The sequence below is a fragment of the Rhinolophus sinicus genome, chromosome 2, assembly GCF_057876585.1.
Source record: "Rhinolophus sinicus isolate RSI-liver-muscle chromosome 2, RSI-T2T, whole genome shotgun sequence".
Classification (NCBI taxonomy): Eukaryota; Metazoa; Chordata; class Mammalia; order Chiroptera; family Rhinolophidae; genus Rhinolophus; species Rhinolophus sinicus.
Genome location: NC_142502.1, coordinates 10,292,061 through 10,314,427, shown reverse-complemented (window position 1 = coordinate 10,314,427; position 22,367 = coordinate 10,292,061). Strand labels below are relative to the sequence as shown.

The 22,367-nt window shown below is 34.9% G+C and overlaps 1 protein-coding gene and 1 long non-coding RNA gene across 13 annotated transcripts in view; one reads left to right on the top strand and one right to left on the bottom strand.

The window, feature by feature from the left end:
* LOC148758738 (uncharacterized) overlaps nucleotides 1-22,367 on the bottom strand; it is a 260,925-nt gene that overhangs the window by 30,544 nt on the left and 208,014 nt on the right. The window lies entirely within an intron of this gene.
* Nucleotides 1-22,367, top strand: part of LOC148758739 (uncharacterized) — a 366,645-nt gene that overhangs the window by 341,376 nt on the left and 2,902 nt on the right. For 5 of the 9 annotated variants that reach the window (XM_088795361.1, XM_088795360.1, XM_088795356.1 and 2 more), the window contains 5 exons: nucleotides 3,280-3,335; nucleotides 13,483-13,578; nucleotides 14,348-14,463; nucleotides 16,646-16,869; nucleotides 16,992-21,733. In XM_088795361.1, coding sequence (XP_088651487.1) covers nucleotides 13,484-13,578; nucleotides 14,348-14,463; nucleotides 16,646-16,869; nucleotides 16,992-17,126 — 570 coding nt within the window. In that variant the 5' untranslated portion in view covers nucleotides 3,280-3,335; nucleotide 13,483 and the 3' untranslated portion in view covers nucleotides 17,127-21,733. Of the gene's footprint in view, nucleotides 1-3,279; nucleotides 3,336-13,482; nucleotides 13,579-14,347; nucleotides 14,464-16,645; nucleotides 21,734-22,367 lie in introns of those variants that run through there. The other 4 variants (XM_088795357.1, XM_088795362.1, XR_016020153.1 and 1 more) reach the window with 4 other exon arrangements.

Sequence of the window (22,367 nt, the reverse complement as noted above, 5' to 3'; positions counted from 1 at the left end):
TATTTCTGTCTTAGCCTCTTTTATACCTTCTATCAAATTCATTTTATTAAAGATTTTCCTGTTTGGTTCCTTGTTCTATGATGTCAAAATTTACTATTTTAATGTTTTAATAATTTTTCAGTATCCAAGCAATTGTTCCTACTTACCTAATTCTTACAAGCAAGACCTCTAATGTCGAGCTTCCCTGTGTTGTAGCAATTTTCTTAAGGTTTTTGCTATGGAGTAACCAGCATTTGGATTGGCTTTTTGGTCATTTCCTTTCTTCCACTAAATTTGGTGCATGATTGATTTTTTTCTTCTTCCTTTCAATAGCTTATTCCCTCACTCAAACATTTACTGTTTCCTCTACCCTGAACCTTCTTATATTAAGTGAATCCCATATGACTCTGGAACTACCCAGAGTCAATTGTATTCTAGAAATATTCAGTGTTTGTTTCCTTATATCTCTCAAACTTCATACATTAGGAGTTATTGAGGCATTCAACTCCTCCCACTCATTTTATACTGTAATTATGCATCTTCATCATCACTGTTTTCAATTCTCTTTTAAACATGTAGTATCTTTTCTTTATAAGATATTATACCTAAATGCCATGGGGGAAAGAGCATAAAGTGTTTTGCCAAATATGGAAAAGAAAAAAAAAAGATGATGATGGAGGTGATGGAGGTGAGGGTTGAGAGCAGGGAAAAAATTTTTAGAGTAAAAAAAAAAATACCCACAACAATACACTTGGGACACAAATGATTATTCTCTTATTATAAATTTTACAAAAAGCCTCAGAGAGATAAAAGAGCTTGATGAACTCATACAACTAATAAAATGAGAGCATAGGGATATGAAATGACAATTTACAAATTATGATTCCCGTTTTCTTCTCCTAACTGCATCACTTTTTTCCTATGGATGAAGGTATTCCCTATCTCCTGGTTGCTGCTTCTTCATAGCACACTGTAGCTCAATTACACTTATTTTGAAAAGACATATAACAGGCTGAAGCTTGACTGTTTCTGAGGTAACATTATATACCATTCAAAAGACAAGCTGTGAGATAGCAGGGTACCAGAGGGTAATCGTGTTTTCACCTGCTCTGCATGAAACCCTGAACTCTGGGATAATTCTAACAGAACTCTTATGTTCTACAGTGGATAAAGTTGGAACACAGTCCTGATAGAAGCTCCTTCATATGTCTGATTTTAAATAAGAATGGCATCAGAAGTTCCAGGGGTTCATAAACTAAGATTACTGGTAGGAAATTTAGTTGTTTTAATCTTTAAGAAACTACCAAAAATGTTTGTGGCTCCTCTGAACCTGGCTCAGCACAAATCACCATTAGAAATTCCACAATTTACTTTTAATATAAGAACCAAATTCCAAAATAATAATAAATTTTCTACATTAAAATAAAAAGAAAGCTGCACAAAAAATGTCAAAGACAAATGACAAACTAGGAAAACTATTGCATTTAATATAAAAAAGACTAAATTCTTAATATAAAAATAGCTCTCATAAAAATGGACAAGAACATAGCTTATGGAAAAGTTAATAGAGTGCTTAAACATATGGAAAGAGGGTCAACTTTGAGAATAAGAAAACAAATATGATTAAAACTACATTGATCTCCTGGTTGGTGTTTCAAAAGTTTCAAATGTGGAAGAGAATTAGATGTGGGCTATCATGAATGTGTTGGATTTGGGAATTGGGTAGTCCCTGCTGACTTCAGTGATAGCAGTTTCTGGACTTCAATGAAAGGAAAGGGCCAGAGGGTTAAAAGATGTGTGGGACATGAAGATGTGGACAGAGGCTTGTAGCTCCTCTGAGGAATCTGACCATGAAGAGAAGATATGCAATAGAGCAGGTTTCAAGAAGGTACAGACAAAGGGGAATGGTTTTCTCCTTTAAAGTTTAATTTTAGAGAGATGGGAACACGTTTGTAGACTATGGTATGAGAGCTATGAGAGAGAAGTTCAGCTTGTGGCAATAAAGGTTAGACAATTTGGATCAACCTTTATATCAGGATTAGAAAAGTTGGACCGAAAGTAATCTGCTTAATAAGCTAACAAAGTACAGAAGAATTATGCAGCCAAGATCTGATAGAAGATACAAACTGAGAAAGATTATCATAGCTTTTCCTCTAGGGACATCCATTGATTCCAGGAGGTTGAGAGGCTGACAAACTGAGCAGAATTTTGCTGGACTCTTACAACTAAAGTGATACAAAACAAATTCTAGGTACCACCAACGTCCAGGATATCTGGTAATTCCTGAGGTAGGGGACTAGAAGGACATCGTATTAGGAGTAAGATATTGAGTTAAATTGACCTGAATTGATAATCCTCTGAGCCACCTGCTAGAAATAAACTTTAATTTTATCTGAAAGAAGGCAGCACCATCCTAGACCTCAAATTATTTTAAATAAAATGTCAAGAATTTAGTCAACATATACAGAAAATCAAGGAGACGTGACAATATGAACAAAATCTAAGCAAAATAGATAGGGGAAAGAAATTAAATAAAAATAAGACAATGAAGTAATCAGAAATTGACTTTAAATAACTGTTCCTAATATTTTCACAGATATAGCAGATAAGGAGAATTAGGGATAAGAATTATGGCAAAGAAAAGGAAATTAAAAATAGAAATTTTGGACCTGAAAAATACAATAATCACAGTTAAGTTCTCTATGAATGGGTTTAACAGCATTTTAGATACAGCTGAAGAGAGAATGTGTGAATTTGAATATAGATATAAGAAAATATCCGAAAGAAAGCATGGAGAGACAAAAAGATAAAAAATACAGAGAATAGGCAAGAACTATCCAAGATACAGATAAGAAAGCCTAATAAAAATATCACTGGGATCTCAGAAAGGAGAGAGAGAATGGGTTAAAACCAATATTTGAGAATTTTCCAAAATTAACATACAATATCAAGTGACACAGTCACAAATCCTTACAAATCTCAAGTAAGATAAGCAAAAAATTCTACATATAGATGCATCAGAGTAAAATTAAAGAAAAAAAATCTCAAAAACAGCTAGAGGGGGGAAATTATGTTATCTTAAAAGGAACAATCATTCAATTGAGAGATGACTCCTCAACAGAAACAATGAAAGCCAAAAGAGAGTAGAATGATATTTTCAGAAAGTGCCTAGAATTTTACCACCAATGAAAATATCCTTAAAGGACTAAGGTTAAGTATAAACATTTCAGATAATGAAAACAGAGGTTATTACCATCTACACTACTGTAAATACCAAACAATGTTTTGTTTCTTTTTCAGGCAGAAGGTAAATGATTACAAATGAAAATTGAAAGATAAGGGAAGGAATTAAGAGGGTAAGTATGTGACTGAATAAAAATAATTATTAACATACACAACAATAGTATAAGAAGGGAGGAAATGAAAACTTTGGAAATTGATACAAATACAAAATAATGTTAGATTTTTATATGTCAAGGGTGTTTTTATCTCTAGATTAACTCCCTCAAAGAATAACAAAGAATAATAAGAGAATATATAACTATTAAACTAATAGAGAAGAAAAACAATAAAAGTTTTTTTAAGACAAGAAAGCAAACATGTACATAATTGATGATTCAAATATAGAAAGCAAATATTAAGTAAGACAGTGGCTTTAAATTAAAAATATCAGCATCCACGTTAAATATAAATAGACTAATTGATCCAATTAAAATACAAAGATTGACAAGTTAAATATTTTTAAAAGTACATTCTCTTCACAAAAGATATACCCAATATTGTTGTATACAAACATATTGAAAGTGAAAATATAGAAAAATATTCCATGCAAGTGCTGACCAAAATGGAACTGTTTTAGCATACTAATATCAAGTAGACTTTAAGGTAAAAAAATTAGTAGAGGTAAATAGGGATTTTAATAATAGTAAAAGATTTGATTCACCAAGGAGATGTATAACAGTTCTAAGTTCTGGATGTATAACAAAGCCACAAAATATGTAAAGCAAAACATTAACAGAACTAAAGGAGAAACAGAAAAATTCCCAATCACAATATTTTAACATATCTCTGAGTAAATCATAGAATATGCACATAAAAAAATACTATACTAACAAGTGCATTCTTTTCACAAACCAGATAGAGGTTGAAACTATACGAGAACAGGGGAGAGACCGTCCTGTGATAGCCCATGTCTCAGCTATGTGGAACTACTTGGTGCTCTGAAATGTGCCAGTCTTTCACAGTTCCACATTTTTCACTTTTTGTTCTCTATTATTTGAATGTCCCACTCTTCCTCAATTGGTGAATTCTTACCAATTATTTTTAATGACTCAGTTCAAAAGGAATTTCCTTTGTGATTTCCCTCTTCTGGACTTTTACAGAACCTGGATTATATGGTGGCACATGCTGCATTGCAGTATAGGGTTTTTTAGACCTGTACCATGCACTTTTTGAAGGAAGGCATTGTAGCTTACAGGTCAACGTATATAGCAGTTCTTGATATGTACAAGAAGCTCTCTAAGTATTTGCTAGATCACAATTGTCACCCTTTCTTCCTTTTGACCTCTATTGTAAAAGTAAACATACCCCTGCAAGATATTCTACACATACGAGGTCGGACAATTACATTTGAGAATTCATCCTAGAAAAAGTGCTACACACCTCATTGCTGAATATCACTACAGTCACCTTCAAAGTACTCCCCTTGGGAAGCTATGCACCCATGCCAGCACCTAGCCCACCCTTCAAAGCAATTTTGGAACTCTTTTTCTGGAATGGCCATCAGAGCTGTCGTCGTATTACCCTTGCTGTGCTGAATGTTATCAAAATGTCTTCCTTTCAATATTTCCTTTACTTTCAGGTAAAGAAAGAAGACATTGGGGGCCAGATCAGGTGATTAGGGAGGATGTTCTAATGCAGTTATTTGTTTACTAACTAAAACCTCGCTCACAGACAGTGCCATGTGAACTGGTGCATTGTCGTGATGCACGAGCCATGAATTGTTGGTGAAAAGTTCAGGTTGTCTAAGTTTTTCATGCAGCCTTTTCAGCACTTCCAAATAGTAAACTTGGTTAACTGTTTGTCCAGTTGGTACAAATTCATAATGAATAATCCCTCTGATATCAAAAAAGTTTAGCAACATCGTTGCAACAAGTTCACGAATGTAATTGTCATATCTCATAGCCTGGTTTAAATTTTTTCAGACTATTGAAAGTGTATCAACAGCTCAGGTTATGGAATTCTTAGAAATATTTAGAAACATGAGTACTTGAAGTGGGTAGTAAGTCCCTGGCTGCATTATGAACACCAAGGTTATATCCCAAATATCAGTCCCTATGGAAAGTGAAGGATGAATAATTAGAAAATCAGTTAATTGTACCATTGAAAGTTTTCATTATCAAGGATCACTATTTAAGCAAGACCTGCTTTTGACAGGAAACAATTACTCCATGCAAGTGGTTGATAGTGCTTGAAAATGTATTTTCAGGGTCTGAAAGGATGATGTGAAATGAAAACATGTCATAGTTTGTCAGCTGCCCTGTATACAACGTGATATTGTGATTTCAGCCCAAAGAGAAGAGAATCTTTCTTTTTGGTCACCTCACTCGGGATTGTTCTAGGCAGCAAATGAACTATGCTGGTCTGAGAAAATGATGGTGGCCTTATCTTGGGAATAGTCAATAGAAACAATAAAAACAAAATAGCAAGTTATAAAATGACACCTCCACTTGTTAACAACACTTATCTCATTTGTAATTATTCAAGTGAGTCATTTTTAAAAATGTTTTCTCCCTACTGTATCTCCTCACTGTATCCCCAGGTTAGTACATTAGAAGATTTGTAGTTTGTGCTCACAAAAAGTTTAAGTGAATGAATAAATGAGTAAATGAATCTCATTCCGTATTACCATTAAAGATCTTGATTTTAAACCAGGAAAAACAGAAAAATAAGTGTCTTCCAAAAAATAAATAAAAACAAAAACAGTTATTATGTCATTAAATGGGATATGAACTTTTGTTCCCAATTTTATTTTTGAATGCATTTCATTTTGTTAGTCCAAATTTTAAACATGACAAGTTTCAAAGCCAAACACTTTTATACCAATCATAGTCATAAATCTCCATTAAAATTTTATTATTTGGGGAGAGCTTATCTTCTCCCCCTTCTCTGTCAAAATATTTTTAAATATCCAGTGGAAAACTGGTTAATTTTTGCAGAACTAGAAAATCTGAAAACTAGAAAAAATAAGACTTCAACTTGTTTATTTTCCTGAGACTTGTGAAATTCAATCCCAGTTACAAAATGAAAAGCTTTTTACACTTTATACTGTCCAGATATTTAGGTATAAACTTTTAGTAAAATAAATAGAGAATCAATGCTCCTGCTTGGTGTGTAAACATTAGGCTACTTTTCTTTTTGTGCTGCAGGAGATATTCTAAGCCATTTGTTTTGTCAAGCTTTGTAAATGTAAAAATATATCAATGCAGGTAACCCTAATCTATTATAAATTCACCTCTCTGTCTATTAACATATCTCAACTCTAACTTAATGGCACTTAACCCTGTATTATTTATTTTTCATTATCCCATAATCCAGGGCTCTCTGCTGAAACTCTATAAAACATAACTATTAGGTCCAAACTCAGGGATATTTGTCTGTTGGGACATGGATTAGATCATCAAGTTATTTCAGTGGGCTAAAACAACTGCCACTCAATTGTACTGTGAGTCTCCCAGCAGTGCCTATTCAGCCACAATCCATGATTAAAAATTTCCGTATTCATTTTAGATTGCCTCTAGCACCAACTGGAATTAACTTGCCAAGTTACCATGCTTTTTCAGTTACTTAGCCAAGAAACCGGCAGTCTCCTCCTGTACATTTTCATTGAAATTAGGCTTTACAAACCTCAATTTCCCCAAAGAGAGTTCACACTGAGCTGAAGTAAAAAATTTCATGTTCTATCAATCTTAGGTCAAAACATCATTTGTCAAAATCAATTGTCTTTCTTCTCACCTTACTCCTTGTTAAGAATTCCAGCAAAATATGTATGAGGTGAAACCATAAAACAAACATGGTAGCTTAGAAAGTTTTAGAGTTTTAAAGTCAGCTTAGTGTCAGGACAAAAAGCAGTGACTATAGGTTTGAATTGCTGGGGTTTATCAGAGCACTTTTTAAAACGTCAGCAAGATGGAAAAACCTAACTGTCCAGCAATAGGGGATGACATAAATAGATCATAATTCATCCATTCAATAGAATGCTATGTGATCATCAAAACTAATTATATAAAGCTATCTTTATTGACTTCAAAGGCAAATGAGAAAATATTTTATTTGCTGTGTGTATATAAACAATTAAGGGAAAATATTAATGGTGATTATTTCTATGTTAGAAAATTTCAAGTAACTTTATTTTTTATTTTGCTTATCTGCATTATTGGATTTTATTTTTTATTAAAAATGAACACATAGAATTTTGCTGCCAGCCATGATGATGGAGATAGAGGGGCCAGATTTGCCCTCCCACTTTAAATAACTGAAAAACTAGACAAAATATATAAAGCAGTGGTTTCAGACATTGGACAACAGGTGGTGCAGGATAGTAATCCTTGAGAGAAGGAAAGCAAATGAGGTAACATTGACATTGTCTCAGCTGAGAGCTTGGAGTGAGCTTCTAGGTTGCCTAACTGGTCCTGGCAGTACCCTTGAATTGAAGAGATACAGCGGAGAATTTGGGGGTACAAGGTGGCTTGCAGAGTGCCAGAGATAACAGAGGTGGGGATTCCACTGGCGCCTTCAGCTCAGCACCAGTAACCACATGCTGTGAGGAAAATGCTTAACATCAGGAAAAGAATCATGAGAAAGGAGAAGAATCACACCAAGATGGAAACTGGTCTTATTCTCAACTAGAGTGGAAAACCTCAGGACGTATAGGTATTGGTGTTAGTACTAGAAAGATATTGTCTCAGTATTGGGGCCAAATTTACCCTGGATTAAAGACATCTCTCCTGCCTATCAAAGCATAAATGCAAGATTCAGATGGATCACTCTCTTTATAGGTACCCAAACTACATCCCAAAACAAAGCTCAAAAATATTTTAAAGAATTCAAAAAGAGTTCAGTTTCCAACAGAGTTAATTCATAAGGTCTATTCAGAAATTGTGAGGCAAGCTAAGAAGCAGGGAAGAAAGAACTATAATGAAAATAAAACTCACTCATTTAGAAAAGACAGAAATGGAGAACGTAATAGGAACAGTAGACAAAGACACTTTTAAAAATTGTAAATACACTCAATATGTTCACAAAGATAGAGGAAAGTAGAGGCATGTTAGGGAGAACAATAAAGATAAAAATAGACACAAATTTAAGTTCTAGAGTTCAAAATACAATGTCTGAGAGTAAAAAATGCATTGGGTGGTATTAACAGCTAATCGAGGAGATAAATTAAATCATTAAAAATACTCAATTAATTTGAAAGAAGGCAGAGAAGAGAAAAAAGGGAACAAAAGAAAATAGAATAAATAGAACTATAGCAGAATGTTGGATTAATATCACACAAATTAAAACTCACATTCGAGGTATATGTTTTAAACAACTTAATAAAAAGGTAGACGTGATCAGATTGGACTTTAAAAAGCTTGCCTATAAAATACTTGTTTCAGTTATAAAAAATAAATAGGTAAAAGTAAGTGGATAGAAATTGATATACACCATACTAACATCATCCAAAAGAAATCTGAAGCAGCTATATTAATATTAGGCTAGGTAAATTTCAGAGAAAAGAATCCTACCAAAGATAAAGAAGATCATTTCATGGTGATAAAGGGGTTGATTCATTAAGAGGTACATATTTATTATGCTCCTAGTCACATAGCTTCCAAAGCCCTAACTCAAAACTCATAGGACTGGAAGGAGAAGTAGACCAATCAGCAAATATAGCCAAAGATTTCAGCATGTTTTTCTCAACTGATTGGCCAGAAAGACCAATAACATAGAAGTCTTTAGTGATATTAGCAGTTTGACCTAATTAATACTTACAGATCCCTATAACCACCAACAGCAGAATACACATTATTATTAAGAGCACACAGAATGTTTACCAAGATAGGCCGTATATGAACCATAAGAAACTCCTCTTAAATTGTAAAGTATTGAAAATATAAAAAGTGTCTTTTCTGACCAAAACAGAATTAAATTAGCAGCAGTAACAGAAAGATAGCTGGAAATGTCTCAAATATTTGGAAAATAACACTTTCCTAAGTAACCCATGAGTCAAAGGACATTAGAAAGTATTTTGAATTGAGTGAAAATTGAAAAATTACATTAAAAATTATGGGGGATATAGTTACTCAGTGTTTAAAGGAATTTTATATATAACATTAAATGCTTATACTAGAAATGAAGAAAAAATTTAAACCAGTGACCTCTATATCCCCTACGAACATAGACATATATTTTTAACAAGATTTTAATGACTAAATTGTAGTGCTATATAAAAGGATACTATATCATGACCAAATAGAGGTAATCTCAGAAATTCAAGGTTGATTTAACACGTAATTCATCACATTAACCTGCTAACACAATATAATTCACCATATCAAGAACTGAAGGAAGAAAAATCATATGATTACAATAGATGCAAAAAACAACAAGAAAACCCATTTAACAAAATCCAACACATATTTATGATTAAAAAAAAACAAGCAAACAACTCAGCAAAGAAGAAAGAGGGAAGTTTCCTTGATCTGATAAAGAGAAATCTACAACTATATTACACTCAGTGATGAACCCCTGGATCTTTTCCCCATAAGACTGAGGTTTAATTAATAAATAATGTGTGTTCTTACCATTTCTAGTCTATAGTATGGTGCTGGTCCTGCCAGTGCAATAGGCCAAAGAAAGAAAGAAATGAAAAGTATTTATAATAGAAAGTAAATAATAAATTAAATTTCCATTTGCTATCCATAAACCAACAGAAATGGAAATTAAAGAAACAATACTATCAAAAAATATAAAATAAATTGACAAGAGATTTGCAAACCACGTACACTGAAAACCTCAACATTTCATGGTGAAAAATAAGAAGACCAAAATAGATAGAAAGATACAACATGTTCATTGGTCAGAAAACTAAATAGTCTTAGGATGTCAATTTTACCCAAATTGATCCATAGATTTAACACCGTTTCAATCAAGATTCAAGTATGCTTTCTATAGAAATTCCCATACTGATTCTAAAATTTACATGTAAATGCGAAGTATTTAGAAGAGCCAAAATTGTTTTGAAAAAGAACAAAGTAAAGAACTAACACTACCTGATTTCAAGACTTATAAAGCTCCCAGTCATTAAGACAATGTTGTATTGGCATAACGCTAGTCACATAGGTCAGAGGAACAGAAAACAGTCAGATATGGACCCACACAGATAAAGACAATTGATTTTCAAAGCCAGTGTCAAAGCAATTCAATAGGGAACGGAGTATCTTTTCAATAAAAGGTCTAGAACAGTTAGGTATCCATATGCAAATTATGAACTTTGACCCTTACCTTATACCACATAGAGAAATTAACTCAAAATCGATCATAGACCTAAATATTAGACCTAAAACTATAAAACTGGCGCAAGAAAAAGTAGAGGAAAATTCATGACCTTGGTTTTGGCAAAGATGTCTTCACCATGACACAAAACCCCCACAAACTATAAAAGAAAAAGTCATCAATGAATAAGGCTTTATCAAAATTAAAAAAGTTTTACTCTTTAAAGACACTGTCATGGAAGTGAAAAAGCAAGCCAAAGACTGGAAAAAAATATGTGCAAACATATATATGACAAAAGACTTGCATTTATAATATATGAAGTACTTTTAAAAATCAAGAAGATATTGCAATGAAAAAAAAATGGAATAAGTTTTGAACAGACACCTCACCCAAGGAGACGATCAGATTACAAGTGAAAAGATGAAAAGATGCTTAATCTCATTAGTCATTGGGGGAATGCAAATCAAAATCACCAGGAAATACTACTACACGAAAACTAAAACTACAGTGGTAGGCAGAATTTTAAGATGACCCCCAATGGCCTTTGACCTTGTATAATGCTCACATATAATCTCTTCCTCTCGAGTGTGGGCAAAACCTGTGAATATGATGAAATGTTATTCTCATGGCAAAAGGACTTCTGTGGATGTAATTAAATTTCCAAGTCAGTTGACCTCATGACAGAGAGATTTCTGGACTGGCCTGACCTAATCACATGCCCCTTTAAAGTTAGATCTAGAGGTCAGTATGTGGAACATCAGAGAGATCAGGAGAAAGAAAGGGATTCTGTGCACCAGTACCAGCTCTGAAGATGGGGCGTAGCCACGTGTCGAGGAAAGCAAGCAGCTTGTAGGAGTTAAGAGCAGCCCATGGCTGACAGCCAGCAAAGAAGTCACCTGTAGACAGTCACCTCTACTACATCTACAACATCAAGGAACTGAATTCTGCACACCCTGTGAGCTTAGAAGAATTCTGAGCTCCAGACGAGAATGCAGGCTAGATGACATTTCCGTTTTAGCCTTGTGAGAATCTAAGAAGTGAATCCAGCCACATGGGACCTGGACTTCTGACCCACAGGACCGTGAGCTAATAAATGTACGAGTATGTAATTTTAGGTCACTAAGTTTCTGGAAATTTGTTATATTGCAATAGAAAATTAGTATACTGACACATTTATCTGCGAGATATGGAAAAACTGAAACTCTGAGTCTGCAGGCATGAATATAGAAAGCACAACCACTCAGGAAAACAGGTTGGCAGTTTCTTCAAAAGCTAAACATCCTCCTAGCATATGACACTGCTAATCTATGCCTAGTACTTACCAAAGAGAAATAAAAACACATGTCCCACAAAGACTTGTACACAAATGTTCAAAGCAGGTTTATAATAGCCCCAAATTGGAAACAACCAAAATGTCTACCAACAGGTTAGCGGATGAACAAATTGTGGTAGGGAATTCTACTCAGGAGTAAAATTGAGTGAAATATTGATAAATGCAAAAACATGAATAAATCTCAAGTAGTCTTTCTGAGTAAAAGACACCAGACAAACAAGAATAGGTATGCACTATTTGATTCAATTCACGGAAAATAAAAAAATACTCCATAATGACAGAAGGTGGATCAGTCATCCATAGGCAATGAGGAAGAGAGAAATGGATTACACAGGATGAGGAGGAAATTTTGGGGAGCGAAGAATATGTTGAGTCTGTTGATTGTGGTGATATGTCACGGGCATGTATATATGCCACAGCTTGTCAAATGGTACACTTTAAATAACTATGGATTATTCTGTGACAATCATACTTCAATAAAGCTAAAATTTTTAAGTGACAGATACTATCTGTAAAATAAAATACAAATAGAGAGGGAAGAGTTCAAGGTTTCCTATTCTATTCCTGGCTCTGTTGCTCATTAGTCGTGTGAGCTTAGGCAAGTAACAGTATATATCTAGTATCAATATTCTACTCTGTAAAATGGGTTGGTAGGATGACGTGATATTTAAGGATTTTTTTATGAATCTGTAATAACATCAGCTGTTAACATCTGTAGGTTAATTAAATACCAAGCACTGTACTAACTTTACGTCATGAGATGTGACTTAGAGAAATCAACGCCTTTTTCAAGATCACAAAGAAAGTCAATGGAAGATTCAGGGTCAGACAGCTCTGCCTGAGTCTACACCAGTGCCTTCGGCCTGTCCTACATCTACTCGTATAAAGGCAATTGTTTGACCTCTATTCACTTCCTAGTGACTTTCCAGCAGTTTAACTTTAATAGGCTCTATTACCTATCATTTGACCTATCCAGTCCCGTCCTATTTGCTATCTTTTCCCAGGGTTTTACATCCAGTGTAGATAATTTTTTGTGCGATTTGAGGAATTAAACAGTACAGTTCTTCCTAATGTTTAATGTGAGTCATGGAGCAGAACTGTATTCACTGTGCTGAGAATTTATACGAGATACAATTGCATCGCTAACATAACAGCTCACAGATTACCAGGGTTTCATATAATTCTGAGCCTTACTTTTTATTTTCTATCATTTCCCTTTCACTCAAGAAAAAGGAAATAAAAAAATCTGTTGTATATAGAAAAATGCATAATTTCTCCTTTTATGAAATTTCACTTCACTTGAAAGAAGAGATGATATAAATCCCTGAAGAGACCTCGCATAGGAGAGATCAGTTAGCTTTCTCTACCTTTTGCTTGTGTATATTCCTTGAGAGAGCATATACATATTATATATGATGAAATGAAAAATACTACGTTGATTAATTAATTAGGTTAGCTTATAAAACAGAAGAAAGTAAGCTCACCAGAAAATTTCTCCAGCACGTATCAGCGCTGCACCCTCTTTCTGTTTTAAGGAACCATATCGCTGCTGGATTTGTAAGAGCCTGGACAGTGAGCTGATTACCAATAGTCTTCTTGGCTTTAGAGCAAAACTTGTTCTTTATTCACAGGATGGCTTACACGCATTACGACGGGTCCCAAATAAAAGAATTCAGTGGTCTGTGGAAGACCTTGCTGCCAAACACGTCCCCTGGAAGCAGCACAGGGTAAGGAAACCAACCAGGTCTAGCTGTACCCTTTCCTTGCACCCACCTCCCATGTGTCTTGCTTTTCCCGCCTAGTATGATTCTCTTACTTCTAAATTTATAAGAAACAAGAGACTAAAGAAACCCAGAGATGGAGGGCCAGGCCTCGTGTCTTTTACTCCCTTCATTCTTTTTGTCCTAAACCGCTCTCAGAATAAGTAGTCCCAGGTGTCTACCGGCAAAAGGCTTTGGTCCATCGCTGGTGTTCTTCAACTTTGATCCATCTTGAATCAGGTACATGAGGCAAGTGATACTGGAAAGCCTTTGTAACTAGGAAACATACTTATGTAAATTTTATTAATTTTTTGATGTACGAAGGCATATTTCTTTTCTGTAACTTTTAAGACTAGCTTTATCAAGTACAGTTGATATATAATAAAGTACATGCATTTAGAGCATACGGTAGGTTTTGACATATGGATAGCTGGTGAAACCATCACCACTATCAAGATAATACACATCTTCATCACCTACAAAAGCAAATATATTTATAACTTTATCTTTTCCTTTTACCACCTGTCCCCAGTCCATCTTCTCAGCCTTGTCATTTGTGTGAGAGGACTCTGACCCTGGCTGTCTTCAGATCAGACTTAGCCCACATGCGTGTTTTGTTTGACAATTACATAGTGTTAAAAATTCTAAATCAGTTTTCAAAAATTAAAAATTGGTAGATTTCATATAACAATTCAGATTTCTGCTTTTTGTTTTTTGTTTTTTTTTTAATTCCCAGCTCTGGCAAGTCTGGGCTGGCTCTTCAGCTGGCAGCCACACGTCTGTCGGAGCTGTGCAGCTGCCAGCCTCAACAGACAAGACACATTCTCTCCAGCTTGCTTCAGTCTCCACAAGGTTTGCTTTACTTATTGATGCTATTTATCCGGCCTTTGTTTTACCACCCCTGCCATTCCATTTTCCCGCCATCCCAACACAAGCACCCATCAGTCATCCCAAACACCATAAACTTTTCTTTTTTGTGCTCTGATCCTACAGAGAGCTCTGCTGTCCTCTGCCTAGTGCAACAGTTAGCCTTTAGCTCTGCTTGTCTTATTTTAGATCTCACTAGGAAGGATGCATTGCTCCTTGTTTCGTTCTCCTGCAGCATTTTCCTCACTGCTGTTACGGAGCACATCACATTTGTTTGCACATCTGTCCCTCCTGTGAGACTGTGAGCTCCTCAAATCCAGGACAGACATGTTTTGGTCCTTGTGTCCTCAGCACTGAGCCCAGTGCCCTCCATAAAGCAGAGGCCAGCAAAAAATTGTTTTAATGTCAAATTAAATTGATTCTCATAAACATAATACATTTATTCTATTTATTCTACTCAGGAGGGAAAAAATCTCATAAACTTAATACCAAATAAAAAACAAACAAACAACTAAACATTTTGTCTGTAATTTCAATTTAAAAAATATATATTTGATTATATATATATAATTATACATATATAATTATATATGATTGTATATTTTTATATATTTCATATATACATATACATTTCATATATAAATATCAGCTATATTTTTGCTTCCTGTTGACTGAGTTAGATGCAATAACCACAGGGCCTCACATGTGGAGTTAATGAAACAGAGAGACTACCTGGCTCATAGGTGGGATGCTTTACAATCTAATTTCCCACATTTTGGAAGCTGCAAGTTCCTACTCACACATATGTGATTAGTACTTTTATCTATGAGCACAAAAAAGCATAGCATATATGTATATGGAACTTTTCTAATTGGGAGATTCTTATCCAGGAAGTTTCGTAAACACAGGCAAGTTCTTTCATTAAAAAACAACAACAACAACAAAAAATCTAGTTTACCTACATGTTGGTGAATCTCTGACTAGAATCCATTCTATTTCTGACCAGAAGCCATACTTCTATTGGAAAACATTAAAAATATATATAAATAAAAAAATCGAAAAAAATCTTCATGCTGTAAATGTTTCTTTAGATTAAATGTGCTGGAGTTCATTGCCATTTCTCAATAGCAGGCATGAAAAACAAACAAAGAAAACCTGACTTTTTTTCAATCCAATTCTTGTTTAAAAAAGCATGTTGTGACTGCCTACCATGTCAAAAAGCTCTATAAGAACTGTGGAAACAAAGAAATGAATAATACTTAGCCCATCTCCTCAAGGATCTCACAATATATGGGAGCAATGGAAAAATATACAAACATTTTGAGTAAAGGAAACAGCTCAAATAAAAGCCCAGAGATGGGGACATCAGTCAGCGTATTCATAGAGAAGGCAAACACACTACTCCTGACTAAAACCCAGTGTGTATACTGGGGCTGGGAGAGAATGTGTGAAGCTGAGTCTTGGGAAGTCAAATATGACATTGTAAAAGGTTAAATACCAGATCTGAGGAGTTTGGATCTATATTACATATAGGTAACAGGGAGCCATTAAATATTGTAAATTGAGGGTTCAGATTGGAAGTGAATATTTGGTCATCTGCTCTGTGTCAAGGTACCATTTTAAGGTAAAGTTTCTCTCTCTCTCTCTCTCTCTCTCTCTCTCTCTCTCTCTCTCTCTCTCTCTCTCTCTCACACACACACACACACACACACGCATGCATGCACATACTAATTGAACATCTCAAGGATAGTTTTAAGTTAGTAACAAGGTACTGAAGACGAGTGGAAAATGAGCCACTTCTACAACCCAGAAAATCCAGTCCCCAAGAATAGTTTTGTGGCATGTTTGGGATTTATGTGGCCATATAATACTGAGCACATTATTTAAACAAATTTTGTTACATTTGTTTTGATCTTGTATGAAAAGCAACTCCAATCTGGTGACTGCTAGACCACTGAAGATGTAGACTATTATCGTGAGAACGCCAATGAATCAGGTTGTATTTAAAAAACCAGCCTGTGAATCCAGTAGACAGCAAAAGAAAGCAGAGCTAAGACCCACAGGGTGACTGCTTTAAAATTCTTTTCCTGTCTTCTTCGCCACGCTGATGGATGATAATAATTTTCTTTTACCCTGCTGATAATAAATTTATGCTTTCTTCTACCAGTGTGTGAATGTTTCCAGAATTTTCTCAGCTCAGCTTTGATAAAATTATTCTTCAGAGGAAGGCAATGGAGCTCCCTGCCATGGACCGTCAAAGGTGGATCCTCGGGGACTGGCTTGGGCCTGACCCACAATATGAAGCAAGGAATTAGCCTTGAGACTCTTTGCAAGGCTGAGAAGTCCCTACATATGGCAAGGAGCCCAAAGCCACAGTTAAGGACCAAAAGGGTAAGCAGATGACATCCCCTGCTGGGGAGGTCAGGTGTGGGTCAGGAAGCCAATGGCACAGCAGCCCGATGGCCCATGTGGATTTAGACAATCGGCAGCCTGATTTGCCATTCTTTGTCCAGCAGGGAAGCAGCGTTGACCAAGGAATCTTCCTGGGTGCTATCTCTCCAGAAGCAGCCAGGACACCTGTCAAGGCTGCATTGTTCATAGCTGTCCAGATGGACCTGCGCATGCTCATTGTGACGATATCAGATTGAAATGTCATTGTGTTCTGTGGTTGAGAGTGGACCTGTGAAGTTGGGGGTTGTGAAGGAGTGGGAAGTGAAATATGACCTTGTAGAAGGTTTAAATATCAGATCTGAGGAACTGGAATTTTTATTGCATAGAGGTAATAAGGAACCATTAAAAATTGTAGCATGAGCACTCCCCCCACCCCCCCACCCTCCCACCCCTCCGGCCCCATCTGTGGGGGATGTTTCCTGGTTCAAGCAATTTCATTTTGACTCCAAGAACATTTTTTTGTGTGAGTGTGTGTGACATAGTCTTGGATAAATATTAAGTATGGGGTCTATTTTTTAATATTTAAAAAACTTTTTCAAATGAAAAATAATTTCAATTAGAGTTGCCATGCAATATTACATTAGTTTCAGGTGTAGAGCACAGTGGCCAAACATGTATATAACTTACAAAGCGATCCCCTGTGGGGTCCGTTGCCAGCCCTTGGCTGTATCATGTCAGTGTGTGATCTGCAGGCTGGGGGACCCAGCGCCAGCAGCAGAGTAGGAATCAAGACATCGCAAGACAATTTAAAAAGAATGCTGCTCTCCCGCTAGTTGCCCATCTCTGGGCCCACAGCTAACAAGTAGAATATTATTGACAGATTGCAATTGAGAGATTCCTGCCTGGATACACTGGCAATCTCACGCTGCATGAAAGAACTTTCGAGTAAATAACAGTTATCAAGAACTCCTCACTGGAAGAGTTAAAATACTGATGAAGACAGTTTTATAACTGAAGAAACCATGAGCTGAACCTGCTCACAATGATAATTTGAGGTTTAATTAATTAATGGCTAAAGTACTTTGGAAACACAAAGGACTATATAAATGCTAAATATTATTAAATGTTAATAGCCATGTTCTCAAATAACACTGATATTAATTTAAATTCCTAAACCTTGTTATCAGAATGAAATGCATGCTAATGAGGCTTTCCTAATAAATATTTTGTTTATAATAAATTCGGAGTGGTATTACTTATCTCACTAGAGCAAGTATAAATTACAGCACACGGCAAAAGGGTTGCTACTTTTTCTTCGTGATAATTAAAATGGAAATGTAGAGAGATATAATGAATATATTAGGCAAAAAAAAAGAAAAAAATTTGTTAAAACCACTGAGGTTCACTCTATGACCCAGCCAGTGATTCCACTTCTTTAAGTAGTGGGTCCAGTATTTGTCTATTTTTGCCTTCTTAGACTCTCCTAACAGTGCTAAATAAAACATTTAAATTTTAAACGAATGGGGTTAAAATCCCTTTTTTTCAAAGAATTTTCTGAAAATGTGATGTCCTCCTTTGAGATCATTAGAGATGTCCTGCCTGGGATTCTTTCAATCAAGCCTAGGGATTCCTTTATATACTGCTTCTTCCTGGGACAACTGACAAGCCACTATCATTGCACACAGATGGGAGGCAGGCTTTGCCTTGCTTTTCATTGCGTGCATTGGCTGAGTAATAATACTAGAGCTTGCTTCTTGGGGCATTGAATCATTTGTGTTTCAATTAGTGATGATCTGAGTGAAATCCTCAGGTGGAATGTATTCATGCATTTATTTATATGAGGTGTTTTCCAAGTGCTGTGGCTGCTTCTATTTAGGATACGTACAGATGGCTTCATTCAGAGTCCTTAAAGTTTAGGAGTCTAAAATTATCCAGACTCTGGAATGATAGGAAACACAAAACTTTTCTTTTAATCCTCTTTTTACTGGTAGGGTGTTATACTTTGCATGCATTCTTTTATTCAATCCTCATGAAAACTCTATGAGGCAGGTAATGACATTATCCCATTTTTTAAAAAGCCCAAATGTACACATTTATTTAGGTTGATGGCTCTCTAAGGAGTTTTAACAACCTGATTTTGAAAGGAAATAGCACTTATACTCTTGAGCTTTGGTTTAGAACAATCCATTTATAATTCAGAATAATTTTATTATTGGTTTGTAAAGATATTTTAGAAATTAAGGAGAGTAAACCTCTGTCATTTTGGGGCAATTACTTTTCTAATTTTCTTCTAATTTTTAAATTTTTCAAAGAACATATTACAGTTAGTCATCTATGGCCATATTTTCCTTTGAGATATCTTCCATTGTTTCTGAGATTACAAAGCCTTTCCCCGTTCAAAGGTCAGAAAATTATTTGAAAGTAATTTTTTTCTAGCTCTTTAATTACTTGAAATTGTTTAAAGATATATTTTATCTTTTTTTTAACATCTAACTCATTAATCTACCTGAAATTTATTATAATATTTAGTGTATGGCCAAGCTCCAAAAAGACTCTTTTTCTTTCAAAGGGTTGAACGTTATTTCTAGAATTTATATAAAGCATGATTAGGATTTAGACAAGAAATCAAGCTTATTTGTGTACCAGTAATTGTGTGAAGTATCTCTATGCTGCATTTGATGAGTGTTTTTTTGTAGCACAAAATGTCATCCTGAAACACTCATGCTTGAAATGGCTGCCCAGGCTTGCATGTTTAGCTGAACCCTCAGGAGACGGACAGTGTGTTCTCAAGTCATTAGCCTGAATATGTGAATCCCTTGGGTGTGAACAGCAGAAATGGCTGCCCTGAAAGACCAAGAACCTTGGCTTTGTAGATGCTCCTATCATGCTTTTCAAAGGCCAAGCTTAAAGTAGCATACTGATACATATAGCCGAGGAAAGTCTCCAGGCAATATGCCAGCAATACATCAGCCCAGGATGGGGCTACAGGGTAGATGGCCTTTATGTCAATGCCATTTAATGCAGCCAGAATATTGGCTATAATCTAGTCATAGAGAAAATGCACTCGTGTTGTTTAATAGATTTTTTTTCCCCCAAACAGTGGCAATTTTAAGGCCTCTAAGTAATAGGTTAGCTGTTGAACTTAAACAGAAAAAAATGCTGATTTCTGGAATTATTACTCAGAAGAGAGGAAAGAGAAATTAATGTGTAACACATCCAGCACCCAGCAACATCGATAATGGCTAACATACTCTGAGCACTCACTCTCTATTTGCATTGTACATTTTACATATATTTTCCCATCACCTTTCACAATAATCCTTTGAAGTAGTGACTATTATCTCCTGGAATACTTTATCCTCATTTTACAGACACCTACCTAGGAAGGGGAGCACTGGGTATTTGAATTTGATTCTAGAATCTATGCACTTAATCATTTTATTGTCTATTTGAATTAGATACCATACGTACTTAATATGATTTTGAATAAATGAATAAATTAATTATTGGGGAAGCATGTAAAATAACACTACTTATAAATATTTAAGAGCAACAAAATTGTAATTGTCATAGAAAAATTTACTCATTTAACACAACCTATAAAATTAGTTTCAACAACTTTAAAAATACTTTAGTGTTTGGTAAAAATACATCTTTGGCTGATAGAACAATTAAATAACCACAAAGAAACATCTTCCAGAAAAGACTATGTACTATACTAAGAATATCAATTTCGAATTATATAATTTAATTGAATCTGCCCATTTACAGATTTTTTTTAATGTAAATGATAAATTACATGACAGTGAAGAAACTGAACGTACCTTTAAAATGGCCATGAAATTTAGTTCCTCAAAACAGTTGATAATTCTTATTAAATTTTATATTATTACATTTATGTAGACATTAAAAGAAATAAAGGATATCTCAGAGAAATGCAAACCAAGAAGTCTTCGTAGAAATGGATTATCTATAACCCGTCAAATATAAATTGGAAAACTAATCAAAAAGTAAAAGATTGACAATCTTTAAGGAAGTATGTATGGTTCTACTTAATATAAATATTTTCAGGTTCTATTTGTAAAAATATAATATGCAAACAATAATTATGTAAACAAATAATAAATTCCACAAGTAACTCTTGAAGAAGATTTACCTCTATAGACATAAGCTTTTAAAAAATCTTTCAAAAATATAAAATTATGATGCATAATAAAACATCACTGCAATCTCATAAATTCAAATATTTAGAAAGCATGTCAATTTTACATTGTAAAAATTATTTAGAACAATGAAACAAAAAGGAAATCAAGAGCCATCATCCTACTGTTTATTGTTTATCTTTAAACATCAAAGATTTGTGGACTGGGGATAAGAAAATAAAGAACATAAGTAAATCTGCAGAAATATTAAGGTCCCTATCATGGTAGGTGACACTGGACAGAGAGACACAGATATGGGAAAAATATTAAAGATTGAAAGCATCTTGATAAATAATGACAGGTATTCCCAATGGATGGTGATGGGTTAGTGACATGACCATCTGATTACCAAAAAAGTAAAGGTCACAGTAGGGCATAAGAAAAGTGCTTTTTCACATTAGCATAGTATTTTTCTCAACATACGGCACATTGAAGAAGTCACAAAACTTTAAAGATGCTACACGGAAAGAAAAATGAATAATGTGTCTAAAGCAATTGCCATGTTATTAAAATCTTGGTCAGATTCTTTTTTCTGTTTTTCTGTATTTTATAAAATTTATGTAGTGAAAATATGTTTTTGCTAGTTATTTAAAAGAATAAGTATGTCCTCTCATATAAATTACTAGTTGTTTATGATAAATAAAATTACACAATTGAACTCTAAAATGGAAATTTAAAAAATTCCTAACCCAAGATTTTCTAATCAATTTTAGTATTTTACTTATTCATTCATTTATTCAAAAATTTCTGTTAAGGATATACAACGTACCAGATTTTGTTGTACCCTTGGGGTAGGAAGTTCCATAACAAAATTCCAGCCATTCAGGTGTTCACAGCTTAGTAGGGGAAATAGACATACTGTAATCAGAATAAACTGAGCATAATTAAAGATGCTGCATTGGACCTAAATGTAGCAAAAAGATGGTGTGGCCAATTCCATTTGGGCATCCTAAGGAGACAGAAGGGTGTGGAGGAAGGGGGGAAAGTATGAAGTGCTCCTCACGGCCTGAACAAAAGATGCCTTTAGGAGAGGGTTGAGAATGTTAGAGAGATAGGCTGGTTAAGGAATGCACATAGCTCTCACTGTCATCCCTCCTCACCCACCCCAAAAAAGACAATGAATTGAAATGGTTTGCAGAATTTTTTTTTTTTTTTGGGGGGGGGTCGTCTCAGTCCCAGATGCTGGAGTTCTTCCTGTTCTGGCTCTTCGGGAACAGGGTAAGGCAAGAATGGCTGTTGCCACACCCACTTGGGAGAGAGCCTGCCATCTTTCTTCCTCTAGGCTCCTCCATTGCT